A 26,562-nucleotide genomic window follows, 5' to 3' on the forward strand; every position below is an offset into this window, starting at 1 on the left:
GACTGGTCGTGGTATCTACGTGACTGGTCGTGGTATCTACGTGACTGGTCGTGGTATCTACGTGAGACTGGTCGTGGTATCTACGTGAGACTGGTCGTGGTATCTACATGAGACTGGTAGTGGTATCTACGTGAGACTGGTCGTGGTATCTACGTGAGACTGGTCGTGGTATCTACGTGAGACTGGTCGTGGTATCTACGTGAGACTGGTAGTGGTATCTACATGAGACTGGTTGTGGTATCTACAGCAGAACATAGCATAGAAGCATTTGGAGCAGTGGGGCCCAGAAGAGAACATGTTGGGAGTCTTTTTGATAGTTGGGCACAGTTCCAAAACAGACCATATCAATTCACATCTATGGAACGGCTCTGTAGCTGCTCGCACAACGGAGGAATGCCCGCCCCACTGCACTATCAAAGAGAACATTCATCTGTGTCCTACACAAACATCTGACTCAACCTGGTGCTTTGTAGAAGAGATGAGACGCTGTTTGCTGTGAATGAAAGGAGGAGAGGCTCCAAGCGTAGAGAAGGGGTCCAGAGTACAGGCAGTAATGGAACTCCAGGCACAGCAAACGGCTGCTAAGAGCAGGCGACATTAGAACAGAGAGAACCTCCTCCTCCTCTGTCCTACAACAAGTTTTCATAGATGTTGATGTGGAATTAGAATGTGGCATGAAGTGCGTTTGTGACACATAAATATATAAAAGGTTTTGAGGATAAGAAGAAGATTCCTCACGAAAACAGAAAAAAATGTACTTTGCACTTTTTCACCCAACACTCGGTGGAGCAGAAAACTGTATATTACCATTTGTGGTAATACACACACACACACATACACACACACACACACACACACACACACACATAGCACTGACGCAGACACACGCGCACACACACACACACATACACACACACACACACACACAGAGTTAAGCTTACCAGAAGGGGGCACACAGTTAAACTTAACAGAAGGGGAGAGAGAAAACAAGTACAAGTGTGATTCAGCTGACAATGGGTGATAGCAAACTGGTTGGTATAGGGAGATCTATAAAGATTTGCTTGGCATGGCAAGGTAAGTTATGACTCACCAAAGAATTCATTGATTTGTGAAGCCGGTATCAGTAGTAGGAAAGCAACAACTGCCAAAGCCCGAGTCCATTTAAATCAATCCATCCGCTCTTTTATGGATGCTGTCTATTTCTGTGTTTGCCGTAGAGATTTCACTCCTTTGTCATCTCTTTTCAGTCCATATTCATTTGCAGACAACAGCCACATTAAATAACTTTGCTGCAGGTATCCCTGTATTTTTATTTATTAAGGATCCCATTCTCTTCCTGGGTCCAGCAACATTAAGGCAGTTATATGCAATTAAAATAAAACATGACATTACATTTCGTAACACTTTTCACAACACATTAAGTATGTTCCCTCAGGCCACTACTCTTGTACCACATATCTACAATACTAAATCCATATGTACATGTGTCTAGATTGTCTACAGTTCATTCTAGAACATCTCAGCTGATATGCGATTAATGTTGAACACCTCCATTGCATTTTCATGCAAAGTTTTCTCTCTGAAAGGTGAAACAAGATACATAGGAATCCATAGAGTCTGATTCCCAAAACATATGTTCCCCTTGGCCCATTAGATATGACTCAACCTGAAGGACTGGAGGTGGTGTGCGCCCTACTTCCTCTGTTCTCATCAAAATGATCGATCCTAGCACACACCGCAGAGAGTGGGTTGCCTTCTGAAATGATCATTCAATTTATGTCACCCTGGCTGATCCCATTTGATAAGAAAGCAAAGCCCCAGCATGTTCGAGACTGAGAAAGATGGTTGGGTATTGCAATTTTCTGAGGCCTTGTTTTTATTCTCACCTTTTTGACTGCATGCCAATGAGGCATTTGTAGAGAAGGAAAGATAACCTACCTATGATATTGCAGCTCCGATGTGCATTTATTGACTGCTGATGAGCCAGACGTACCATTTATCTATAGGCTCATTTTCTTCCACAATTCCACAGCTACCAGTTGCCGTTTTAAAGTGACAGTTCACATGTATAAAGGGTTCTCAGTGTTTCTCAACACCATTAAATCAAGCTCTTGTCCTCTCTCTCTAGCCAGGGCTTTATTGATTGGACCTGCAGCACCATGACCATGCCTGTCTGCAATATCATGCCATAGGGCTGAGGAAATTGTGTGTGAAAATGTGACTTTTGTTTTTGGCTCTGGTTTCATGAAAGCTGCATCCAAGCAATGTATCAGCAATATCCCTATTTGTAGATTTGTCAATCAATGTCAATAACACTGTCACAAAATAAACAGTCATCTGTCAAGTTAAAGTCAATTATAATGATTATGACGTTGTCTTCATGTCTCCCTTTCTATTCTTCCTATCTGGATTGGCAGATTTTTTATCCTCTGATTCATGAAAGGAGATGATCCCATGTATTGTGATTTATCTGCGTCCTTTTACAAATGGGGAAAGCTGACGATAGAACATCAATCATCTTAACAGAAAAGAGGCGTCGGGTGAGGAGCTCATTTATGGCGGATAAGCACATTCTGACAGACAAAATCATTTTGGGAGGATGATCCTTGTGCTGTTTTCTAGAAATGATCCCCAAATGAATTCCTTAGGTACCATCTACACCTCTCGTTGTCAGGTTGCAGAGTTGCTGTAGGCTACTTTGTGTGTTTGTTAATTACTTGATTTACTCACACGTAGAGTTCAGTTTCTGTCAACGCATTCTGAACTGTTTTTGTTTATGGAAAAGCATTCAAGTTATTTTGCCAGCCGTGGAACAGGTCTCACCTCTAGCCTTTCTAATTAGCTGACGTGGCTATTGTTATTCTGAGGAGGTTGTGCACATGTCAGAAACAACAGTCTTTGACTTAAATTGGATGTCAGGCATCCAGCGTCGGCCTTGTATGTCTGACATGTTTTAACACGTTTTTTGTGTTGGCTGGTGGACGTATTCATTTTAGTGTTTGGAAATATTATCATGAAGGTCTATGTTGTGATGCGCTGTCATACTACCTTGTGAACGGCCTCTCTTTCGACACCATCTGTCTGTCTCTCCCACAGGGGCTCAAACCCATGGACCACAACGGGCTCTCGGATCCGTATGTCAAACTGCACCTACTGCCTGGGGCCAGTAAGGTACGTACCTGTCTCATTATACCTCAATCAATCACATTTGTATGTAAAGCCCTTTTTACATCAGCCGATGCAGAAGCACGGTGGCTAGAAAAACATCCCTAGAAAGGAAGGAACCTAGGAAGAAACCTAGAGAGGAACCAGGCTCTGAGGGGTGGCCAGTCCTCTTCTGTCTGTGCAGGGTGGAGATTATAACAGAACATGGCCAAGATGTTCAAAGATGACCAGCAGGGTCAAATAATAATAATCACAGTGGTTGTAGAGTGTGCAACAGGTCAACACCTCAGGAATAAATGTCAGTTGGCTTTTCATAGCCGATCGTTCAGAGTTGGAGACAGTAGGTGCGGTAGAGAGAGAGTCAAAATCATGTTATACTCATGTTTAAGGGACACTATGGGAGTTTAGGTGTTCCTGTTTACCTCAAATGTTGTGAGATGGCGGCAGGTACCCTGGTGTTTAAGAGCATTGGGTCAGTAACCGAAAGGTCGCAGGTTTGAATCCCCGAGCCGACTAGGTGAAGAACTCTGTCTATGTCCCCTTGAGCAAGGCACTGAACCCTAATTGCTCCTGCCGTCAATAATGGCTGAACCCTGGCTCTCTACCCACTTTCCAATGGTGTCTCGGGGATTTCGATATGGGACAAATGTAAGCACCTCACCAATTATTATGGTTCATACACACCTATTATAAAATTAGGGCGATTCCAGTGTTATGGACGTTACATTTTGCATGCAAATCACAACTTTAATGTCTCACAGAATGAACCAAAAACTATAAATACAACTTTTGATGTGTGTGTCTATAGTACACCTTGTGGTAAGTGTATTTCCCCCCCAAAAAGCTGACTTCTAAATAGTTGCAGAAATAAACAGAGGTATTATGGATGTTACATTGAATGGACAAGTTTTTGGGAGGAAAATAATATGAACAAAAGTCTGAGTTTTTAAGTTTTAGGTCAAAACATGGATAGCCATTTTGAAGGAAAGGCTTTGCTGAACACAAAAACAATACTTTTGAAAAGATTTGCATTATTACTTTACAGGGGGAAAAATACCATTCTGGATGCTACACCATCCGTTACGAATGTTAGTCTGAAATACACATTCAAATCTTAAAGATTTATTGATCTGGTATCACATTTGTTGTCATTTAGTTTTTTTAAATGTCAGCAGAAGGCATAGTGCCTTGGGATTATAAAATTACAGGTAGCCTGCACCAGACCACCCTGCATACCACTGCTGGCTTGCCTCTGCAGCTAAGCAGGGTCCTTTCTGGATGGGAGACCAGGTGCTGCTGGAAGTGGTGTTGGAGGTCCAGTAGGGGGCAGTCTCCCCCCTGGTCTAAGGAGATCCCAATGCTCTGGGGCAGTGAAGGGGACATTGCCCTGTGTAGGGTGCCGTCTTTCAGATGGGATGTTAAAACGGGTGTCCTGAGTGTCTGTGGTCACTAAAGATTCCATGGCACTTATTATAAGAGTCAGAATATGGGTGTTAACCCCAGTGTCCTGGCTAAACTCTCAATCAGGCCATCACACCATCATGGCCACATTCTCAGCTTCCAATTGGCTCATTCAGATATGATACATCTGTTATGGATTTCATGGATATCATAACGCTGAACAAAGAGAATCAAGAGCAACGGTATTACACATGGTCTTTTGTTGAGATCTGTCCATGTCCAAGCCCGTCTGGGTTGTTGTTCCAGTGATATGACACCGTTCAAAATGAATGGGAAAGATAAGCACCATATCATTTCCAGATTTCCAGAACTTTTATATTTTCCGTTCACTCGAGGCGCATTTGTGATATGGACATTAGGCTACTTTTGAAAACATCTGATAAACTTTGATTTTGGTGTAATGTCCCTTTAATAATCTAAATACAGTTATGCATTAATGCATATGCTGTCATATCAGATGGTGTCATGTCTGATTATTGGAAATTAACAGACACTATCATGCCCCATTATAGAAGCTGGATGGATATGGATATATAGTTAACTGACAAAATAAAGGAAACACCAACATAAAGTGTTTTAATAGGGTGTTGGGCCACCACGAACCGCCAGAACAGCTTCAATGCGCCTTGGCATAGATTCTACAAGTGTCTGGCAGGATGCAAAACCATTCTTCCAAGATAAATTATATAATTTGGTGTTTTATTGATGGTGGTGGACTAGCCTTCTCTTGTGCCACCCTTGGTCTCCGTGGGCTAGCCTTCTCTTGTGCCAACAATCCACTTAGCAGCTGCCAATAAGGGTTTTCTAAATTAGTCAGGCTGTCCCCAACTGTTCAGACACCTTGACCTCCGAGTGGACTTTCCATCAGACTATTATTAGGTAATTGATTGGGCTTGAACGTCAAGCATATGGGCGCTGTTTCATTTGGGGGCCTGAAATTACACCACAAACATGGCAGCTGTGACTAGCCGCAGATGTTACTCACTACTTGTTAAAGGTGGCCATGAAGTGGTCCAGACAGAGAGATGTGCCGCCAGAGTATTTTCCCCAGAATAACATTTGCTTGTGTCCGAGTTTGGTCTAGCGGTAAAATGCAGCGAACTCCGGACTGTGCATGCCTGTTGAGAAAACTAAGTTAATAATTTAAATCCCTGCGTTGACCTCCTCAGCTCACAAGGTCTGCACACCTCATCAGTCTCCCCCTTACTTAATAACTATATTTGTCCCAATAAAAGGATTACATTACATACAGAGTGGAATTCACTTCCCTCTTTTATCAAAACTTGCACTTTAATATGCGACGACTCAGCACCAAATAATCATGCCAGTTAACCGATTAAACTTTGCCTCAGCAATGGTGTCCAACTCTGGTCCCAGAGACCTGTTTTGCAACATAGCAAAGTGGAGGGAGGTGCTTCTCCAATCAATAAAGTGGAGGGAGGTGTCGCATAGTAATGAAACTCTGTGGTAGGAGTTGTTCCAGAACTTTCTATAAAGAGCACAATAAAGGGAAAAAGCTATATAGCATCTTCCTGACAGGTCAACATATAAGCATTGTCTTTTTTTAAAGTGTTTACCCATTGAGATTTATTGAAATGTTGTTAAATTACATATATGGTTTCTGGTGTTTGCCTTAAGCACTTATGCATTCATGCATTGCATTTTAAATGTGTTTAAGGTGCTGTTACAGTATGGTATGTTGTGCACATTTTTATATAAGCATTTTGAGTATTGATACAAATGTACTGCATGTATGTGACAGCTGTTTGTACGTGCATGTCAGATAAAAGGTTAGGGCTGAAAAGGAAAGAGGCAGAACTCTCTATTTTAATTAAATATCCAACCTCACTCTTATCACAAAATGATTTGTGACCAGAGGCTGATGCTGCAGACATAGATATAGAACACAGAGATACTTCCCCTTGACAAGAGATGTCATGGCTTATGTATAGCCATTGAATGTGTGATTCATCACTGTGGAATTCTATTCTTACTGTTCCATCCTCCATCGACCCCAGTCAGCGCCCACACAATGGCACTACTTTGCAGATTGTAGTGATAATCAAAGCCATGTATACTAAATATGTACACTACGTATGTGCTTGTCTTACCTACCTTAGTTGAATGCACTGATTGTAATTGCTTGCTGGTGATAACTAGCTAATACGATCAGCATGCATTGATTGCTATCGGTATATTTGTTTCATTTGATGAATAGTCAAGGCACTGGTAGGCAGACAGGTTGATATATTGCTGGCTATTGTTCATGATTAAATGTGTCTCTCACATCATATGGTGATCAGTTATCTCCACAGGCTTTATTTTTCATCTGACGCTAAGGAGGTGCAAGTGTCAAGCACATCTTCGTCATGTAAATACGGGCATACTGGCATTCTCCCACCCTAACGCCAGGTTTGGCTATTTACCTGTCTAACATCAGCTCACTTGCGCTGAGGTGGGAGGGGTGGCAATATATGAGGTGTCCTTAAAAACAAGCGCAAAAGGGACAATTTCATATTTAAAACCCATTAGAAAAAGCAGGTCTCAATGGTAACTCAGTTGAAAACGGCATGGATTTTGAGAGGGTACGTGCTGCCTATTGAGCCCTGACACACAGTGCCCATGCATGGAACGAGAGATGTGCCTTTTCCCATCATGTCATTTATTTTGACTCTCAACCAAGCATAGCCTCCCCTTAATCATAAGGCTGGTTTATCAGCATCGTATTGGTGCATCTTTTTATCCTGGCCATTAGCCAAGTAAGTAGCCTATGAATAAAGGGTTTACTAAGATTACTTTGAGATATTTTGGATGTTTTTAGCCCTCTATGCCTTTTCATTATTCACAATTCACACACCTGCATACTTCATTTTGCTTGTTCATGTAGGCTATCCATCCCCATTTTCAAAGAGCGCCCCTCATCCGATTACCAAAGACATGCTCCTCCAAACTATTCAGTCCTCCTATGATGCCATATCAACTGCAGAGATATATGTTTTTCATCTGCCTCGCACAAAGGCAACAATACAAATGACAGGATGTTTATAATGGTATGTGTAAAGACATTTAGGACTACGTGTGTACCCAGTGCCATGGAACAAGAGAAGTGATTTATGATATCATGCATCTAAGCCCATCCTACAATATTTAGAAATATTGTTGTTGTTTTAAACGGATTGTTTGTTTTCCATTTCATATGATTAAAAACCAAGCGCTCCATCGGCTACCCTTTTCCCTAGGCCTAGGCTACTATAATGAAGTCTGGTTTAACAGCAATGCGTTTTTTATCCTGGCCTTGCAAAGTAGCCTATCCATAAAAGGCGTTTAAATGGTCTATTCGTCGGAGTGCCTTGAATTTAAAATATACTGCATATCCTAAAACACACACACAAATGCTTGTTCAAGTATCCACACTCTAAAACCTAAGAGTGCATCCCTTCAAAGAGCGCCTCTCATCCGGTTGCCAAAGACGTGCTCCTCCAAACGTATTTAAATTATTCAGTCCAATAATGCAGTATCAACGTTAGGCTATATTTTGGATATCAACACTACACACACAGGCTATTGAATAAACACTGGATTTTTTTTTTTTTTACTGTTGCTATTACTCGTTATTGTGGCCTATGCTATTTAATAAATGGTAGTCTCAAGTCTCAACCCACAATCAACCAGGAGGAGAATATTGCCCCCAACCGAATTGGACTTGATGACAACACAAAGGCCGTCAGTAACCTACAGAACTTGATGACAAATACCGTATTAAGCCATGGAACGAGTTGATTGGCTAGTGAGTGGCCAAACAAATGATCAGGTCTATATAATTATCAAACACATATTAGTAATAGAATGGAAACACAGACTCTTTGTTTTAAGTATTAAAATGATCCTTTAGTAATGCAATAGTAGGCAGAAGTTGGTACAGAGTACAGTATATGAAAGCTCTCCCCAGGTTCTGCACAATGTCTAAGACATCCTGTAACTCATGTAGCCTCTCCCAATCCTCCTGGCGTGGGTTTCCCTGGCAACATCATTTTAATAAATCTAACCTCCCCCTGACAGCAGCAACCATCTTATCAGCAATTAAAGCTCAGAAGTGGGTTTGACCGAAACTTGACCTTTCATCACAAGTATAAGGCCATAACAAGGTGAACGTGTCCAAGCATCTTCTAACAGGTGGCTGTTTTCTATCAGGTCTGCAGCAGTCTTGTGTTCTCAGAAAACCAGTTGTATTCTCAGAACCTCATATAGCCAGGTGGGGCCCAGACAGGAGGAGTCTGAACGTAGGCGGTTTCCACCTTCTGATGATGTCTGAAGCACAACACTCAAACAGGTGTTAATACACACACAGAGGTCTATTAGAAGAGAGCTTACAGTTTATCATAACACAATTTAATGAACACTTTTAAAGGTATGAGGTCTTGGTTTAACCCTCATCACACCTACAACTTGTTTACTCATCAAAACCCAGCCCTTTCGCACCACTGTAAGCTATTACCCTCATAATTTTGGCTATGAAAATAGCTACAATATTTCTGACACCATCCAGAACTATAGCACTATTTACCATTGCATTAGGTTTGTTAAAATAGAGTCCATCATGTCAGCCTCTAACGAACGAGACACAGCCTCCATGATAGACGAATACAACAGGGGATCTTATTGTTCAAACTTCTTTTAATGAAACCCACTGGAATTAATAATTGCTTACTTACAGTGCCTTCAGAAAGTATTCATACCCTTTGACTTATTCCACATGTTGGTGTGTTATAGCCTGAATTCAAAATGGATTAAATTGTTAAAAATTCTCACCGTCTATTTTTTTCTCACACAATACTCAGTGAATACATGTTGCTAATTAATTGACAATGAAATACAGAAATAACTCTTTTGCTTACGTGTTCACAGCCCTCAGTCAATATTTTGTAAAGGCACCTTTTGAGGCAATTATAAGGCTAAGAGTTTTGCACACCTGGATTGTACAATGTTTGCCCATTTATTATTTTTAAAATTTTCAAGTTTTTAAAAAAAGTGTATTTATTTCACCTTTATTTAACCAGGTAAGCTAGTTGAGAACAACTATTGTTGATCATTGATAGACAGCCATGTTCAAGTCTTGCCATAGATTTTCAAGACGATTTTAAGTCAAAGCTGTATTTAAGTCGCTCAGGAACATCCAATCTCGTCTCGGTAAGCAACTCCAGAGTAGATTTGGCCTTGTCAATTTAGGTTATTGTCCTGCTGAAAAATTTATTCGTCTCCCAGTGTCTGTTGGAAAGCAGACTGAACTAGGTATTCCTCTAGGATTATGTCTTTGTTTATCACTGTATTTTGTTTATTTGTATTCTAAAAAAAACTCACTCGTCCTTGCCGATGACAAGCATACCCATAACATGATGCAGCCACCATCATACTTCATAATATGAAGAGTGGTACTCAATGATGTGTTGTTGGATTTGCCCCAAACATACACATTTTGTTCTGTATACAAATAGTTATTTTCTTTGCAGTATTACTTAAGTGCCTTTTTTGCAAAAAGGATGGATGATTTGGGATATTTTTTTCTGTACAGGCTTCCTTCTATTCACTGTAATTTAAGTTAGTATTGTGTAGGAACTACAATGTTGTTTTTCCATAGTCTGTTTTCTCATATGAAAGTTATTAAACTCTGTAACTGCCTCAAGGTGTAATTCCTGAGCAGTTTCCTTCCTCTCCGGCAAGGAGGACGCCTGTATCTTTGTAGTGACTTGGTGTATTGATACACCATCCACAACCTAGTTAGTAACCACCATGCTCAAAGGGATGTTCAGTGTCAGCTTTTTAATTTTTAAATATCTACCAATTGGTGCCATTTGTGAGGCATTGAAAATCCTCCCTGGTCTTTATGGTTGAATCTGTGCTTGAAATTCCCTATTTGATTAAAAAAACTTTACAAATAATTGTATTTGTGGGCTACAGAGATGGGATAGTCATTCAAAAATCATGTTAAACACTATTACTGAACACAGAATATATTCTTTCTGAAGGCACTCTATTAATTTGTAGATATGCCTATTGTTTAGTTTAATTGCAATCTGGCATTTGTATTCTAGGTCTTAGAAATGCACAGTTTTGTCCTTATGTGTCGCTACTGTTGGATTCTGGTGTTGACAAAATCACCCGAGAATCGAGAACGTGTCCTCTGTTCTCTGGTGATTTCGTCACCATCGTGCACAGGGACGTTGTTCACACCTCTTGGTTAATCTGAAAAGAGACTGATATAGATGAATTGAGACGAGAATCATTTCAATCTCCAGATTACATCTGATTTACAGATTAGAGCCTGATGGGGAGATGGTTGAGGAGCATACATAGTTGGAAGGGTGGGACTTGGGGATTTAACCATCTCTGTAGTCGTATGTTATGTGTTAGAGCACGGAGCTCTGCACAGAAGACATGAGGTCTGGAACCGGATAACGACTACTGTTGTGCCTTATGTGTCATGGTCAGCCTATGATGGAGTGGAGGGCAAAGGGCAATACCTAATCCAAATCTTTATTTCGATCTCTTTCCTGCTCTCTCTCTATCTATCTATCTGTCTCGCTCAGGCCAATAAACTTCGCACCAAGACCCTGCGCAACACCCTCAACCCTGTCTGGAGTGAGACCCTGACCTACTACGGCATCACCGATGAGGATATGGTCCGCAAAACACTTAGGTAACCTCCTCCCTCCTCCCTCCTTCACCTACAAAACACTCAGGTAACCTCCTCCCTCCTTCACCTACAAAACACTCAGGTAACCTCCTCCCTCCTTCACCTACAAAACACTCAGGTAACCTCCTCCCTCCTTCACCTACAAAACACTCAGGTAACCTCCTCCCTCCTTCACCTACAAAACACTCAGGTAACCTTCTCCCTCCTTCACCTACAAAACACTCAGGTAACCTCCTCCCTCCTTCACCTACAAAACACTCAGGTAACCTTCTCCCTCCTTCACCTACAAAACACTCAGGTAACCTTCTCCCTCCTTCACCTACAAAACACTCAGGTAACCTCCTCCCTCCTTCACCTACAAAACACTCAGGTAACCTTCTCCCTCCTTCACCTACAAAACACTCAGGTAACCTTCTCCCTCCTTCACCTACAAAACACTCAGGTAACCTCCTCCCTCCTTCACCTACAAAACACTCAGGTAACCTTCTCCCTCCTTCACCTACAAAACACTCAGGTAACCTTCTCCCTCCTTCACCTACAAAACACTCAGGTAACCTTCTCCCTCCTTCACCTACAAAACACTCAGGTAACCTTCTCCCTCCTTCACCTACAAAACACTCAGGTAACCTCCTCCCTCCTTCACCTACAAAACACTCAGGTAACCTCCTCCCTCCTTCACCTACAAAACACTAAGTTAACCTCCTTCCTCCTTCACCTACAAAACACTCAGGTAATCTCCTCCCTCCTTCACCTACAAAACACTCAGGTAACCTTCTCCCTCCTTCACCAACTGGAGGTGTTCTCGAAAGAGGAGCGTGTAATGGCATTACAGGCTATTGACTTTGTAATAGCAATGCTAATAGTGCTATGCTAGCAGTGGTACACAGTAGTAGTACACAGTTCAATGGCAGGCTAATAGAAGTATTGCAACATAGACTAGCAGTTATAGCAGTAAGGAATTAGAAGGGCTATAGTCCAAGTCGGTATGAGATAGAACGTTGAGGCCCTGCCTGCCTTTGGGGAATACACCCTAGGTTACCCCGTTGGCTCACAGCAAAAATAAATAACAAAAATGCAATTTTCTTGTCTGTCTGTTTTAGTCAATTTACAAAACTACATTTAAGATGTCTAAAGATTACTTTTCAACATTGCCTGCTCCCGAGAGTTCTCACTACACTAAAGATGTAAAGGTCAGGTGACCTGGTCAGCTGGGGGTTCCAGAAGCAGAGGTGTGAAATGTTGGAGGGCAGAGTGGCTGAAAACAATTGAGAGCCCACCCCCCAGTGCCTCTGCTCTCAGCAGAGTAATATAGTCAGAGTTAAGAGCCTAGAGTTGGGTGACTAGAGTTAGAGGGTTTTGTACAAAACGCCTAACCCCTAGCCTGCTTATCTTGGCATTCAATCAAATTGTTGCGAGTCATTTCAGGGGTGCAAGCTGATGAATTGAATCCGATTTAGATTGACACCAAGGCCAAGATCGTGACGAGGTCACAGTTATCTAAGCCTATAAACAAAAGGAATCAGAAAAGTCCAATATTGCAGGTCTTAAAGTAACTTTCCAGTGTTTACAGATTTCTATGAAATATGACTTAGAATGACTTACAATATTAATGAAATAGTTTTCCTTTCAAAAAATGGTATTTAAGTATGTTAAAATGCAGCTTCTGTGTTGGAATACTGTGGGTGTTTACTGGTCATTAAAAATATTAATGCAAGTTGACTGCTGATTGGCCTGCTCATCTTCCTCTAGGCCACTGATTGGCCAGCTCATCCACCTCAGGAGTATGACATCAAGTCTGTAAGGAAATAGCAACATTTTTTAAACAGTCTGTTTGAGATGCAAGTTTGAAGTTTGGCTTTTTAGGTGATATTTCTCCAATTTATGCTTTGGCCACAAATACAGGTATAGGATGAGTCAACAACATTATTTGGGTATGGGTTAACAGAATACAAACTTTTAAAAGAGAGATTTTCACAGGACATTTACTAGGTGTAAGCCCTTAGATCACAGTATCTACTAAGCTAACATATGGAATTGTTTTAAGATGGTCATACATTTATACATTTGATTTTGTATTTTAGGACCCTTGTAGGTAAAAATAAATATAGATATATATTTGATGAAATATTGAATTTAGCCTTTACTGCTATAGCCCATAGCAACACACCAAATAACACATATTTACATAGCAAAGCAGACATCCAAAAAATGTATCATAAGGATTAGTGTCTGTCTTATATTTGGAGAATTATTTTTTTTTACCCATGTTTGGTCATTTTACTTGTGGCACGTTGTTATATTTTTACAGCCCGGTAACGGGTTACCTTCAGACGACTCCTCTGTGTGCTTCATAAAGATAAAACAACTGACACCTTTGTATTCGTGAGAGTCTCCCCTTTCAATAGTGGCGACTTATTCATTGTTAGCTCAAACGGTTCGGTCTGGACAGACGGTTTTGTGAGAAGCCCTCCTCGAAATTAGGACATCCACGGCAGAGCGTTCAAACGACAGCCTTAAGGCTTGTGGAATACCGTAGACCAAAACAAACAAAACTGTCGTGTTGGTGAGTCATCTTTCGATGGTGGTGACGGATCCTCTCGTGTAGAAAAACAAAGCTTTCACAAGAACCATGTTATGGTCTCGGCTTTATATCGGCGGAAAAGGGGTAATGAGCTGCAGTCACTGCAAGAAACGGTACATCGCATTAACACACAGAGAGCTATTCTATATTCAAAATGACGTCTCCATGTGGCGTGTCAATCAACTTTAGGATGTTTTTATCTGTTTTGCACTCTCCTTTTAATCTGCATCTAATAGTGTCATGGGTGGGATCGCAAGCATAATGATGTCTCGAGTCAATGACAGAGAGACACTTGTTCCTCAACAGAGTGCGGATCTTCCTTCCTTCTCTGCATCTCAGTCACATTGTTTATCCTGTTAATGGGGCTTTAATTGTGTTGCTGAGCGCTCTGCAATATCGTAAAGTTTAGGATTTGTTACCCGTGACTTTCCAAGCATTGCCTCTAAAACCATTTGTGCAATGGCGTAGTGTTTCCAATTCCAGGAGCTAGTTCTTTTGGTGTGGGCTGACAAGTTCCTTGTGTGTGTCAGCGGATTTAATGAGTTAGTACTGTTGCCTTCAGTGTATTATTGGTTTAGTGGGCACCACAATGACCCAGAGGAGTTAATTATGTAAGAGATAATCAACAAGGAGCTGTAAGAATTAACTTCAAAGTCATTGAATTATACTGTGCATTATAACAAAATAATGCACACTCTAGAATACCCTTTAAGCCATCAGAATTGAGTATTCAACAATGCCATGGTATAACTATCAATAATGACAATTTCCTTTTTTTACGGAGGTGTCTTCAAGCCTCCTTTGTTTGAGCTGTGTTAACATATGTACTCTACTCTGGTACCAGGTCTGTATGTGCTTTAGCTAACTTTTCTCTTCTCACTATCATTTTTAAAGACATGCTCCAGAACTTTGGCGGCTAGTAAGTATTTTTCAAACCTCTCGCTTTGGGCTGGATGTGTCAATGGCCTACCACTTCACGGATGAGCCGTTGTTGCTCCTAGAGGTTTCTATTTCGCAAGAACAGCACTTACAGTTGACCGTGGCAGCTCTAGCAGTGCAGAAATTTGACAAACTGACTTGACGGTGCCACGTTGAAAGTCACTGTGCTCTTCAGTAAGGCTTTTCTACTGTCAATGTTTGTCTATGGAGATTGCATGGCGGTGTGCTCGATTTTATACACCTGTCAGCAACGGGTGTGGTTGAAATAGGCTAATCTACTAATTTGAAGCGGTGTCCACATACTCTTGTATCAGCACATACACTGCCCTCCTGAATTATTGGCACCCTGGGTAGATATGAACAAAAAAGGCTGTGAAAGAATGTCATTGTTGTTCATCAGCTTGATCTTACACTCAAAATATCATGAATCTAACCTTTTAATTTAGATAAATAAAATTGTCATTAATAAAGAATTGATGGCCCATATTCAACTCTCTCCACTAACCTTTCTGTTGCGCTGTGATTAGAGAATTGACTTGTTAGCCGTCGGACGGTCTGCTTGCCACAGCCAGCTCCATGCAGAGATGGCCCATATTCAACTCTCTCCACTAACCTTTCTGTTGCGCTGTGATTAGAGAATTGACTTGTTAGCCGTCGGACGGTCTGCTTGCCACAGCCAGCTCCATGCAGAGATGGCCCATATTCAACTCTCTCCACTAACCTTTCTGTTGCGCTGTGATTAGAGAATTGACTTGTTAGCCGTCGGACGGTCTGCTTGCCACAGCCAGCTCCATGCAGAGATGGCCCATATTCAACTCTCTCCACTAACCTTTCTGTTGCGCTGTGATTAGAGAATTGACTTGTTAGCCGTCGGACGGTCTGCTTGCCACAGCCAGCTCCATGCAGAGATGGCCCATATTCAACTCTCTCCACTAACCTTTCTGTTGCGCTGTGATTAGAGAATTGACTTGTAGCCGTCGGACAGTCTGCTTGCCACAGCCAGCTCCATGCAGAGATGGCCCATATTCAACTCTCTCCACTAACCTTTCTGTTGCGCTGTGATTAGAGAATTGACTTGTAGCCGTCGGACGGTCTGCTTGCCACAGCCAGCTCCATGCAGAGATGGCCCATATTCAACTCTCTCCACTAACCTTTCTGTTACGCTGTGATTTGAGAATTGACTTGTAGCCGTCGGACGGTCTGCTTGCCACAGCCAGCTCCATGCAGAGATGGCCCATATTCAACTCTCTCCACTAACCTTTCTGTTGCGCTGTGATTAGAGAATTGACTTGTTAGCCGCCGGACGGTCTGCTTGCCACAGCTAGCTCCATGCAGAGATGGCCCATATTCAACTCTCTCCACTAACCTTTCTGTTGCGCTGTGATTAGAGAATTGACTTGTAGCCGTCGGATGGTCTGCTTGCCACAGCCAGCTCCATGCAGAGATGGCCCATATTCAACTCTCTCCACTAACCTTTCTGTTGCGCTGTGATTAGAGAATTGACTTCTTAGCCGTCGGACGGTCTGCTTGCCACAGCCAGCTCCATGCAGAGATGGCCCATATTCAACTCTCTCCACTAACCTTTCTGTTGCGCTGTGATTAGAGAATTGACTTGTTAGCTGTCGGACGGTCTGCTTGCCACAGCCAGCTCCATGCAGAGATGGCCCATATTCAACTCTCTCCACTAACCTTTCTGTTACGCTGTGATTTGAGAATTGACTTGTTAGCCGTCGGACGGTCTGCTTGCCACAGCCAGCTCCATGCAGAGATGGCCCATATTCAACTCTCTCCACTAACCTTTCTGTTGCGCTGTGATTAGAGAATTGACTTGTTAGCCGTCGGACGGTCTGCTTGCCACAGCCAGCTCCATGCAGAGATGGCCCATATTCAACTCTCTTCACTAACCTTTCTGTTGCGCTGTGATTAGAGAATTGACTTGTAGCCGCCGGACGGTCTGCTTGCCACAGCCAGCTCCATGCAGAGATGGCCCATATTCAACTCTCTCCACTAACCTTCAGGAGTTACAGATGTAAACTAAATAAAGCACAAACCAAAACTGGCTGAAATACTGTCCCATACAAAACTAACAAATGGAGGCAGACAAAATAGCTTCTTCTTTGTGTGTGTGTGTGTAACTAACACTGAGTGTACAAAACATTAAGAGCACCTTCCAAGTATTGAGTTTCTTTGAGACCCTAATTTACCTTTATTTCAACAGGGAAGTCGTATGGAAACTAAAGTCTCTTTTACAAATGATCCCTGCCCAATACAAAAACAAGCACACAATAGGCAAGCACAGACAAACATAAATATACACGAAAAAAATACACATTAAGGTACAAAACACATTCAAATAAAAGAAACACATTCTTTAATTTAAAAAAGCCTCTGTTATCTGTATGAGGGGACACCAAAGCGTCCAATTGAAATGTCCTCTGAAGATAATTCCAAACATAGACACCAAAGCATCCAATTGAAATGTCCTCTGAAGATAATTCCAAACATAGACACCAAAGCATCCAATTGAAATGTCCTCTGTAGATAATTCCAAACATAGACACCAAAGCGTCCAATTGAAATGTCCTCTGAAGATCCAAACACCCAAGAAGTCTCCAGTCTCCTGTGACCGGCTTTAATAACTTGTCATTTTAAATCTTAACTGGGAAGTTAGGTAAGTCGGAAGCTTGTGGAGCAGGGCTTTGTAAACAAAAAGAGCATAATGAGGATCTACGTGTCTTCAAAGAGGTCCAGCCAACCGTTTGGTAAAGAATGCAGTGATGTGTAATACATCTGTCTCTTGTGATAAAACAATGGGCGCTGTGATAAACGGCATCCAGGGTTTTAAGAGTAGTGGCAGCTGCACTTTGATAAATAGTATCACCATAATCAAGAACAGGTCAAAAGGTTGACAGCACAATCTGCTTCCTGCTGACTAGAGAGTCTAGATCTGTTTCTGGAAAAAAAAAATATTTATCTTTAAATCTTAACTTCCTAAAAAGCTCATTCGAATGTTTTTTTTAACATTAAATTATTGTCAATAAAAAATACCAAGGTATTTGTATGCAATAACTTGTTTGATTATAGAACCATCCGATGAGTGAAGATTTAATCCATCTGAGAAAATCTTACGAGAACTTTGAAAACAACATGTATTTAGTTTTCCCTGTATTATCTGTCACTAAAATAATCATAAAACCAAGAGCAGATGTCAGAGCCCAGGCCAAATCGAGGAAAACTTGTTCAATTAAATATCATGATCAACAGTGTCAAATGCTTTTGACATGTCCACAAACAAGGCAGCACAATTAAGACGATAATTATCAAGATCAAAACTATCCACGTCTTATGGAGTTTCTTGATAACAATGTCAGATTTAAGATGTGGGTTACTGAGCCAGCAATGAGGGGGGCAGCATACTTGAGCAGACCCGGCACCAATTGGCCAGCTCCTGTGGATTTCCTGGTATCTATAGCAAGTAAGGTATCAAGGATGTATTTTTCTGTGAACTGCCAAAATGCTAAAACTGAACTACCATTTTCGGAGTCAATCAGCGTTTAGCCCACTTTTGGATAGTAGGGTTAGACACTCACTAAAAAAAAATAGCACGTTTTAAATAAAGTCATGTTTAAATGCATCAATGACAGAATTGTTGTCCGTAATGGGACCATAGTCTTAATGAATTTGCTTGGGGCAGAGAGGAGGAAGTGCAACCCTTCAGAGATTTGACAGTTTTCCAGAATTTTGGAGGGATTCACTTACAGTCAGAAAGAGTGGTTACATAATAATTAAGATGTATGCCTTTTTTTTATCAGACAAAAAAAATGTCTCCACTGAGAGAGCAGAACCTACATCTCAAGCAAAAAACATCATCAGCATCGCACTCACCAGCTTTCATTGTTTATGTGACATGGACATGCTCCAACTGATACCATTGCGTGAAGACGCACACCACGTAAGCACTAGCTGACAATATTTGTTTTTTTTTGCTGCAGTCATATCGACACTTATATTCATTATAATGCCGTTATTGCTTCTGTGCTGATTTTCCTTATTTAACAATAACACTTGGTTGGTGCTTGTAATGATTTTAAGGCCACTGATCAGAGTGAGAATTACACCGTGACATTTAGGGGAGGTTCTCTATTGGATGCATTTAGGGGGTTCTCTATTGGATGCATTTAGGGGGTTCTCTATTGGATGCATTTAGGGGGGTTCTCTATTGGGTGCATTTAGGGGGTTCTCTATTGGGTGCATTTAGGGGGGGTTCTCTATTGGATGCATTTAGGGGGGTTCTCTATTGGATGCATTTAGGGGGGTTCTCTATTGGGTGCATTTAGGGGGGTTCTCTATTGGATGCATTTAGGGGGGTTCTCTATTGGATGCATTTAGGGGGTTCTCTATTGGGTGCATTTAGGGGGGTTCTCTATTGGATGCATGCATGAAATGTTTTATGTGCCTTATATGGGCCAGCTGATTGTCAAACAAACACTTCAAAACATAGGCTACCTGTGCATGTTCGTCCACTCCAAAATAGTGTAATGCATGTAGCCTACACTAGCGCCATTTGATGAATGGTAACAGACATCTGTTTACAAAACACCACAAAGTGTTCCTAATTACATTTGGTGATTGCCACTGATTAGGTCTACATTCATTTATGATCTTGCTGACAAATGGATGTAGCATGACATTTCGGGACACCTGAAATGGGTCTGAAACTGTCCCAGGGAAAATTGGATTGTCAGCCTAAAACGTGGTCGATTTATTAGACGAGGCTACAATGTGTAGGCCCAGTACCATGAACTTCAAATAGGCCAGTAGCCAGTGATGTAGTGGTAAAAATATTGGTGGGTAAAATCGGATTGTCGGTCGCGGTGAAAAAAAGTAACACTCCCAATACTTTCAATGCATGTTTTGGAAAAAGGTGGCTAAACTGCATTTACTTGGGTTTTACCCTTCACGAGGCCAACACCACTACAGGTACCCTCTCAGCCTCGGCAATTTTGCACACATGAACACACGCAGAACAGGTAGCCTACATTCAATATAATGCACGAGTTGAATCAGTTATTTATTTGTTGAATGCTTGGAGTCTTCACAGATTGTGTGACAGAAAACTGCGTTTCTTTCCCTACATTGATGACATTTATGACAGTGTTATTTGTAATTATTAAGCATTTAACAATTACATTAGAATATTGAAAATAAACCCTGTACCATTCCTGGATCTTGGAGAGCTCGGAAAATGTGCTGTAAGTGTTGCTATGCCTACGTAATATTTCATGGTGTTTCACCGTGAAAACAGTTCTCATGGGCACACAAATCCAAAAGAATGTAGGCCTATGCCATTGCAAAATGTAATGCTTCTAACCAAAAGAGTCAACTATAGGCCTACTGGCATTATGTTAGATAGATTGGATGCGAATTTGGTGTCCAGCTGTAGGCCAGTTGTCTAGTGATATTGGCGACCATCATCAGCTGATCCAGACAGCACAGACAGCACAGAGAACACCAATACCCATGCGCACCTGAAGAACAAAGCAATGAGCACTCTAAACAGCTGACTGACAATATCAAAACGAAATTCAGCACTACTGAGTAGACAGCACCATGAACAGGGAGATGGCTTGTGCAACCACATATAAATAAATGGTTTAAACCATGACAGGGAGGTGGGGGTGGTCATTTCATTTGGAAGCTTTTATTTTCATATTTACCACTGTAAAACATATTTACAACTGCATTTTACACAAATAGGAGAATTGTTATTTAGGGACCGCCTGGGTACAGACATTATCTGAATGTCAGCACAAGTGGACAGTTATAGTGTTTTGGGAACCGATCTCTTGTCATAGCCCCATAAATAAAATAAAATGTTATCGTTCACACACACATTCAGAAGTTGTTATTGCTTGTGTTCCTAGCTCCAACAGTGTAGTAGTATCTAACAATGCACAACAATACAGACAAATCTCAAAGTAAAGAAATGGAATTAAGAAATATGTAAATATTAGGAGTAGCAATGTCAGAGTGGCATTGACTAGAATACTGTAGAATACGGTATATACATATGAAATGAGTAAACCAGTATGTAAACATGATTAAAATGACTAGTGTTTCATTATTAAAGTGACCAGTGATTCCATGTCTATGTACTGTACATAGGGCTACAGCCTCTAAAGTTCAGGGCAGGGTACTGGGTGGAGGCCGGCTAGTTTAACAGTCTGATGGCCTTAGAAGCTGTTTTTTTGGTCCCAGCTTTGATGCACCTTTAATGACCTCACCTTCTGGTTGATAGTGGGGTGAACAGGCCGTGGCTCAGGTGATTGATGTCCTTGATGATCTTTATGGCCTTTCTGTGACATCGGGTGCTGTAGATGTCATTGAGGGCAGGCATTGTGCCCCTGGAGTTAAGATGGGCAAACCGCACCACCCTCTGGAGAGCCCTGCGTTTGTGGGTGGTGCGGTTGCCATACTACGAGGGGATACAGCCCAACAGGATGCTCTAAATTGTGCATCTGTAGAAGTGTGTGACTGTCTTAGGGGCCAAGCCAACTTTCTTCAGCCTCCTGAGGTTAAAGAGGCGCTGTTGCGTCTTCTTCACCACACTGTCTGTGTGGGGTGACCATTTTTGATTGTCAGTGATGTGTACACAAAGGAACTTGAAGTTTATCACCTTCTCCATTGCGGCCCGTCGATGTGGGTGGGAGAGTGCTCCCTCTGCTGTCTCCTGAAATCCATGATCAGCTCTTTTGTTTTGTTGACGTTGAGGCAGACGTTATTTTCCTGCCACCACTCCGACTGGGCCCGCACCACTTCCCTGTAGGCTGTCTCTTAATTTTTGGTAATCAAGCCTACTACTGTTGTGTCATCTGCAAACTTGATGATTGAGTTGGAGGCGTGCGTGGCCATGCAGTCATGGGTGAACAGGGAGTACAGGAGGGGGCTGAGCATGCACCCTTGTGGGGCCCCTGTGTTGAGAATCAGCATAGTGGAGATGTTGTCAGGAAGTCCAGGACCCAGTTGCACAAGTCTGGGTTCAGACCCAGGGCCCCAAGCTTAATGATGAGCTTGGAAGGTACTATGGTGTTGAAAGCTGAGCTGTCGTCAGTGTACCTATGATGAAAATTACAGGCCTCTCATCTTTTTAAGTATGAGAACTTGCGCAATTGGTGGCTGACTAAATACTTTTTTGCCCCACTGTAGATGATACAGTCTTATACTCAGCTGGCCCCTCCCCGGATTTTGTGTTAAACGCTCTACAACAAAGCTTTCTTAGTGTCTTAAAAACTTTCTCTGCCCTTAACCTTGTTCTGAATACCTCCAAAACAAAGGCCATGTGGTTTGGTAAGAAGAATGCCTCTCTCCCCACCAGTGTGATTACTACCTCTGAGGGTTTAGAGCTTGAGGTAGTCACCTCTTACAAGTACTTGGGAGTATGGCTAGATGGTATACTGTCCTTCTCTCAGCACATATCAAAGCTGCAGGCTAAAGTTAAATCTAGACTTGGTTTCCTCAATCGTAATTGCTCCTCTTTCACCCCAGCTGCCAAACTAGCCCTGATTCAGATGACCATCCTATCCATGCTAGATTATGGAGAAGTAATTTATAGATCGGCAGGTAAGGGTGCTCTTGAGCGGCTAGATGTTCTTTACCATTCGGCCATCAGATTTTCCAACAATGCTCCTTTTAGGACACATCTCTGCACTCTATACTCCTCTGTAAACTGGTTATCTCTGTATACCTGTCGCAAGATCTACTGGTTGATGCTATTTTATAAAACCCTCTTAGGCCTCACTTCCCCCTCTCTGAGATATTTACTGAACCCCTCATCCTCCACATACAACACTTGTTCTGCCAGTCACATTCAGTTAAAGGTCCCCAATGCTCACACATCCCCAGGTCACTCGTCTCTTCAGTTCGCTGCAGCTAGCAACTGAACAGTTGCATATCGCGGGGACTATTCGATGCTATTGCAGTCCGCCACAGGATGTTTTTGTGCTGGTCGAGGGCAGTCAGGTCTGGAGTGAACCAAGGGCTATATCTGTTCTTAGTTCTGCATTTTTTGAACGGAGCATGCTTATCTAAGATGGTGAGGAAGTTACTTTTAAAGAATGACCAGGCATCCTCAACTGACGGGATGAGGTCAATATCCTTCCAGGATACCTGTGCCAGGTCGATTAGAAAGGCCTGCTCGCATAAGTGTTTTAGGGAGCGTTTGACAGTGATGAGGGGTGGTCGTTTGACCGCGGACCCATAGCGGATGCAGGCAATGAGGCAGTGATTGCTGAGATCCTGATTGAAGACAGCAGAGGTGTATTTGGAGGGCAAGTTGGTCAGGATAATGTCAATTAGGGTGCCCATGTTTATGGATTTAGGGTTGTACCTGGTGGGTTCCTTGATGATTTGTGTGAGATTGATAGCATCTAGCTTAGATTGTAGGACTGCTGGTTTAGGTCACCTAACAGAACAAACTCTGAAGCTAGATGGGGGGCGATCAATTCACAGATGATGTCCAGGGCACAGCTGGGAGCTGAGGGGGGTCGGTAGCAGGTGGCAACAGTGAGAGACTTATTACCTGAGAGATACATTTTTAAAATTTGAAGTTCGAACTGTTTGGGCATAGACCTGGAAAGTATGACAGAACTTTGCAGGCTATCTCTGCAGTAGATTGCAACTCCTCCCCCTTTCGCAGTTCTATCTTTACAGAAAGTGTTCTTGTTGGTATGGAAATCTCAGAATTTTTGGTGGCCTTCCTAAGCCAGGATTCAGACACGGCAAGGACATCAGGGTTGGCAGAGTGTGCTAAAGCAGTGAGTAAAACAAACTTAGGGAGGAGGCTTCTGATGTTGACATGCATGAAACCAAGGCTTTTTCGATCACAGAAATCAACAAATGAGGGTGCCTGAGGACATGCAGGGCCTGGGCTTACCTCCACATCACCCGAGGAACAGAGGAGGAGTAGGATGAGGGTGCGGCTAAAGACTATCAAAACTGGTCGCCTAGAGCGTTGGGAACAAGGAATAAAAGGAGCAGATTCATGGTAGAATATATCCAGGGCATAATGTGCAGACAGGGGTATGGTGGGGTGCGGGTACAGCGGAGGTAGGCCCAGGCACTGGGTGATGATAAGAGAGGTTGTATCTCTGGACATGCTGGTCATAATGGGTGAGGTCACCGCATGTGTGGGAGGTGGGACAAAGGAGGTATCAGAGGTGTGAGGAGTGGAACTAGGGGCTCCATTGTAAACTAAAACAATGATAACTAACCTGAACAACTGTATACAAGGCATATTGATATTACCAGTTACCAGTACTCCGGTATTTTTCATACTTTTTTAACTCTGCATTGTTAGGGAAGGGCTCGTAAGCATTTCACTGCAAAGTCTGCCTGTTGTATTCGGCACATTTGACAAGTAAAATTAGATTTGATTTCACATCTGGACGTTTTTTGTCTTTTAGGAACATACTGTACTCTGTAGAAGAAGAAAAAAAGTATGTTGACGTGCCTTCAAATTTGTGGATTTGGATATTTCAGCCACACCTGTTGCTGACAGGTGTATAAAATTGAGCACATAGCCATACAATCTCCATAGAGAAACATTGACAGTAGGAATGCCTGTACGTCACTGAGCTCAGTGACGTTCAATGTGACACCGTCATAGGATGCCACCTTTCCAACAAGTCAGTTTTGTCCAATTTCTGCCCTGTTAGAGCTGCCCCGGTCAACTGTAAGTGCTGTTATTGTGAAATGGAAACGTCTAGGAGAAACAACGTCTCAGCCGAGAAAGTGGTAGGCCACACAAGCTCACAGAAAAGGGACACTGATGTGCGTAGCATCACTCCCGAGTTCCCCTGGAAACAATGTCAGCACAATAACTGTTCCTCTGGAGGACTGGAAACTAATCTGGGTTTGGCGGATCCATACAGAAATGGTTTGTCGAGATTGCTGTGGAAGAACTTGACTGGCCTACATAGACACCTGACCTCAACTCCATCGAACACCTTTGGGATGATTTGGAACGCCTACTGCGTTTTTATTGAAAATTAAATGCATTAATATCTAATTTACGTACAGTGGGGTAAAAAAGTATTTAGTCAGCCACCAATTGTGCAAGTTCTCCCACTTAAAAAGATGAGGCCTGTAATTTTCATCATAGGTACACTTCAACTATGACAGACAAAATTAGAAAAAAAATCCAGAAAATCGCATTGTAGGATTTTTTTATGAATTTATTTGCAAATTATGGTGGAAAATAAGTATTTGGTCAATAACAAAAGTGTATCTCAATACTTTGTTGTATACCCTTTGTTGGCAATGACAGAGGTCAAATGTTGTCTGTAAGTCTTCACAAGGTAATGGTCCAAATTGAAGTCCCTCTACCTTCTCTAAAAAACAAAGGGATATTATTTCAGGTTCGGGGTGTTCTAAATATCCTTGGAAAGGGGCATTCAAGCATACAGCATTGAGCACGTAAACTATTAACTGGTAGCAATGGAACCCATTTCATCTGAAGGGTTCCCATTGAAACCACCTTCAAATGATTTCAGTTACTCCAACAACCATAATGAAAATATACTAAATTAACCATACCAGCTATACCAGCGTGTTTCACTGGAGCTGGGTAAGTGGAGGTAATCAGCAGCCCATCACCTGAGAGCATAGGAACATACTGTACTCAGTCATAACACATGGGAGAGATGAGGCAAAGGACCTGCTCCTTATAAACATTATGAGACGCTGAGATAATCGTATAGGCTCTGCACTAAGGCTTCCTTAGCCACACACTGCATTAGCCTCAGCCTAATTTGACAGCTTCCCTGTCATCCACCATCACTCCTCTCCCTCTCTCTTCAAAAGGGCCAAGAGGAGTGATTATTCAGTATTGGACATAGTTAGTGTTCTAGTGTTAGGTTCTAAATGAACCTATTAAAACTCACGGACACTTAATAAAGCTCAAACCAAGTTTATTCACCCATTGGGTCGATACAGCTGCATGAGACAAACATATTCACACAAGCACTGATATTTAACCCTTTCTCCTATGCTGAGTCTACTATACATCTGATCAGCCAATGCATCTCTGTTGCTAGACAGAACCTTAGCGATATCTGTTCTTCCTCACTTCATCTGACCTGATCTCTACCCCAAAGTGCTCACTCCTCCCCAACTCACGGCTGTCATGTTGACTTGTACATGACCGTGTCTCTTCTCCTCCCAAAGGATCCCTGATGGCAATAACATATCTGGACAGAATGTAAACGTTATACATTCCCCTCTCTCCCTCAGTAATAATAAAATATTATTTCATATTCTCAGAACCCAACACTAGAAATCACATATTTATTTTTTTGAATATGTATTGAAGTCAAATTAAACACTTGTATTGTGGATCATCCGTGAAGAGATGTGTGTTTGTGTTTCTCCCCTTTATCCTTCCCAGGAGTCAATCAAATCTGTATACGGCTCTTAAACACACTACAACGTGTGTCCCAAATGCCACCCCTTTATAATGTAGACTCTGTAATTATCTGCTGTTCACTAGTCCCAGGCAGCGGATTGGAGCACTGACCCTCAATGCCTCCAACGATTCACTCTTTGTTTGGGTTAATTTATATATTAATTGTCTCACTACGAGAAGCTTACCCTAGTTTTATGCAATGATAGACAGATGTGTACACAAGGAGTGATGGCTTGGTTTCAAGGCTCTGTTGAGCAGGGATTT

General features: G+C 42.0%; 1 protein-coding gene across 2 annotated transcripts in view; it reads left to right on the forward strand.

The window, feature by feature from the left end:
• LOC135548870 (double C2-like domain-containing protein beta) overlaps positions 1-26,562 on the forward strand; it is a 287,108-nt gene that overhangs the window by 221,022 nt on the left and 39,524 nt on the right. For both annotated transcript variants that reach the window (XM_064978920.1, XM_064978921.1), the window contains 2 exons: positions 3,097-3,171; positions 11,211-11,320. In XM_064978920.1, coding sequence (XP_064834992.1) covers positions 3,097-3,171; positions 11,211-11,320 — 185 coding nt within the window. The remainder of the gene's footprint in view (positions 1-3,096; positions 3,172-11,210; positions 11,321-26,562) is intronic.

This window comes from Oncorhynchus masou, chromosome 11, assembly GCF_036934945.1.
Source record: "Oncorhynchus masou masou isolate Uvic2021 chromosome 11, UVic_Omas_1.1, whole genome shotgun sequence".
NCBI lineage: Eukaryota > Metazoa > Chordata > Actinopteri > Salmoniformes > Salmonidae > Oncorhynchus > Oncorhynchus masou.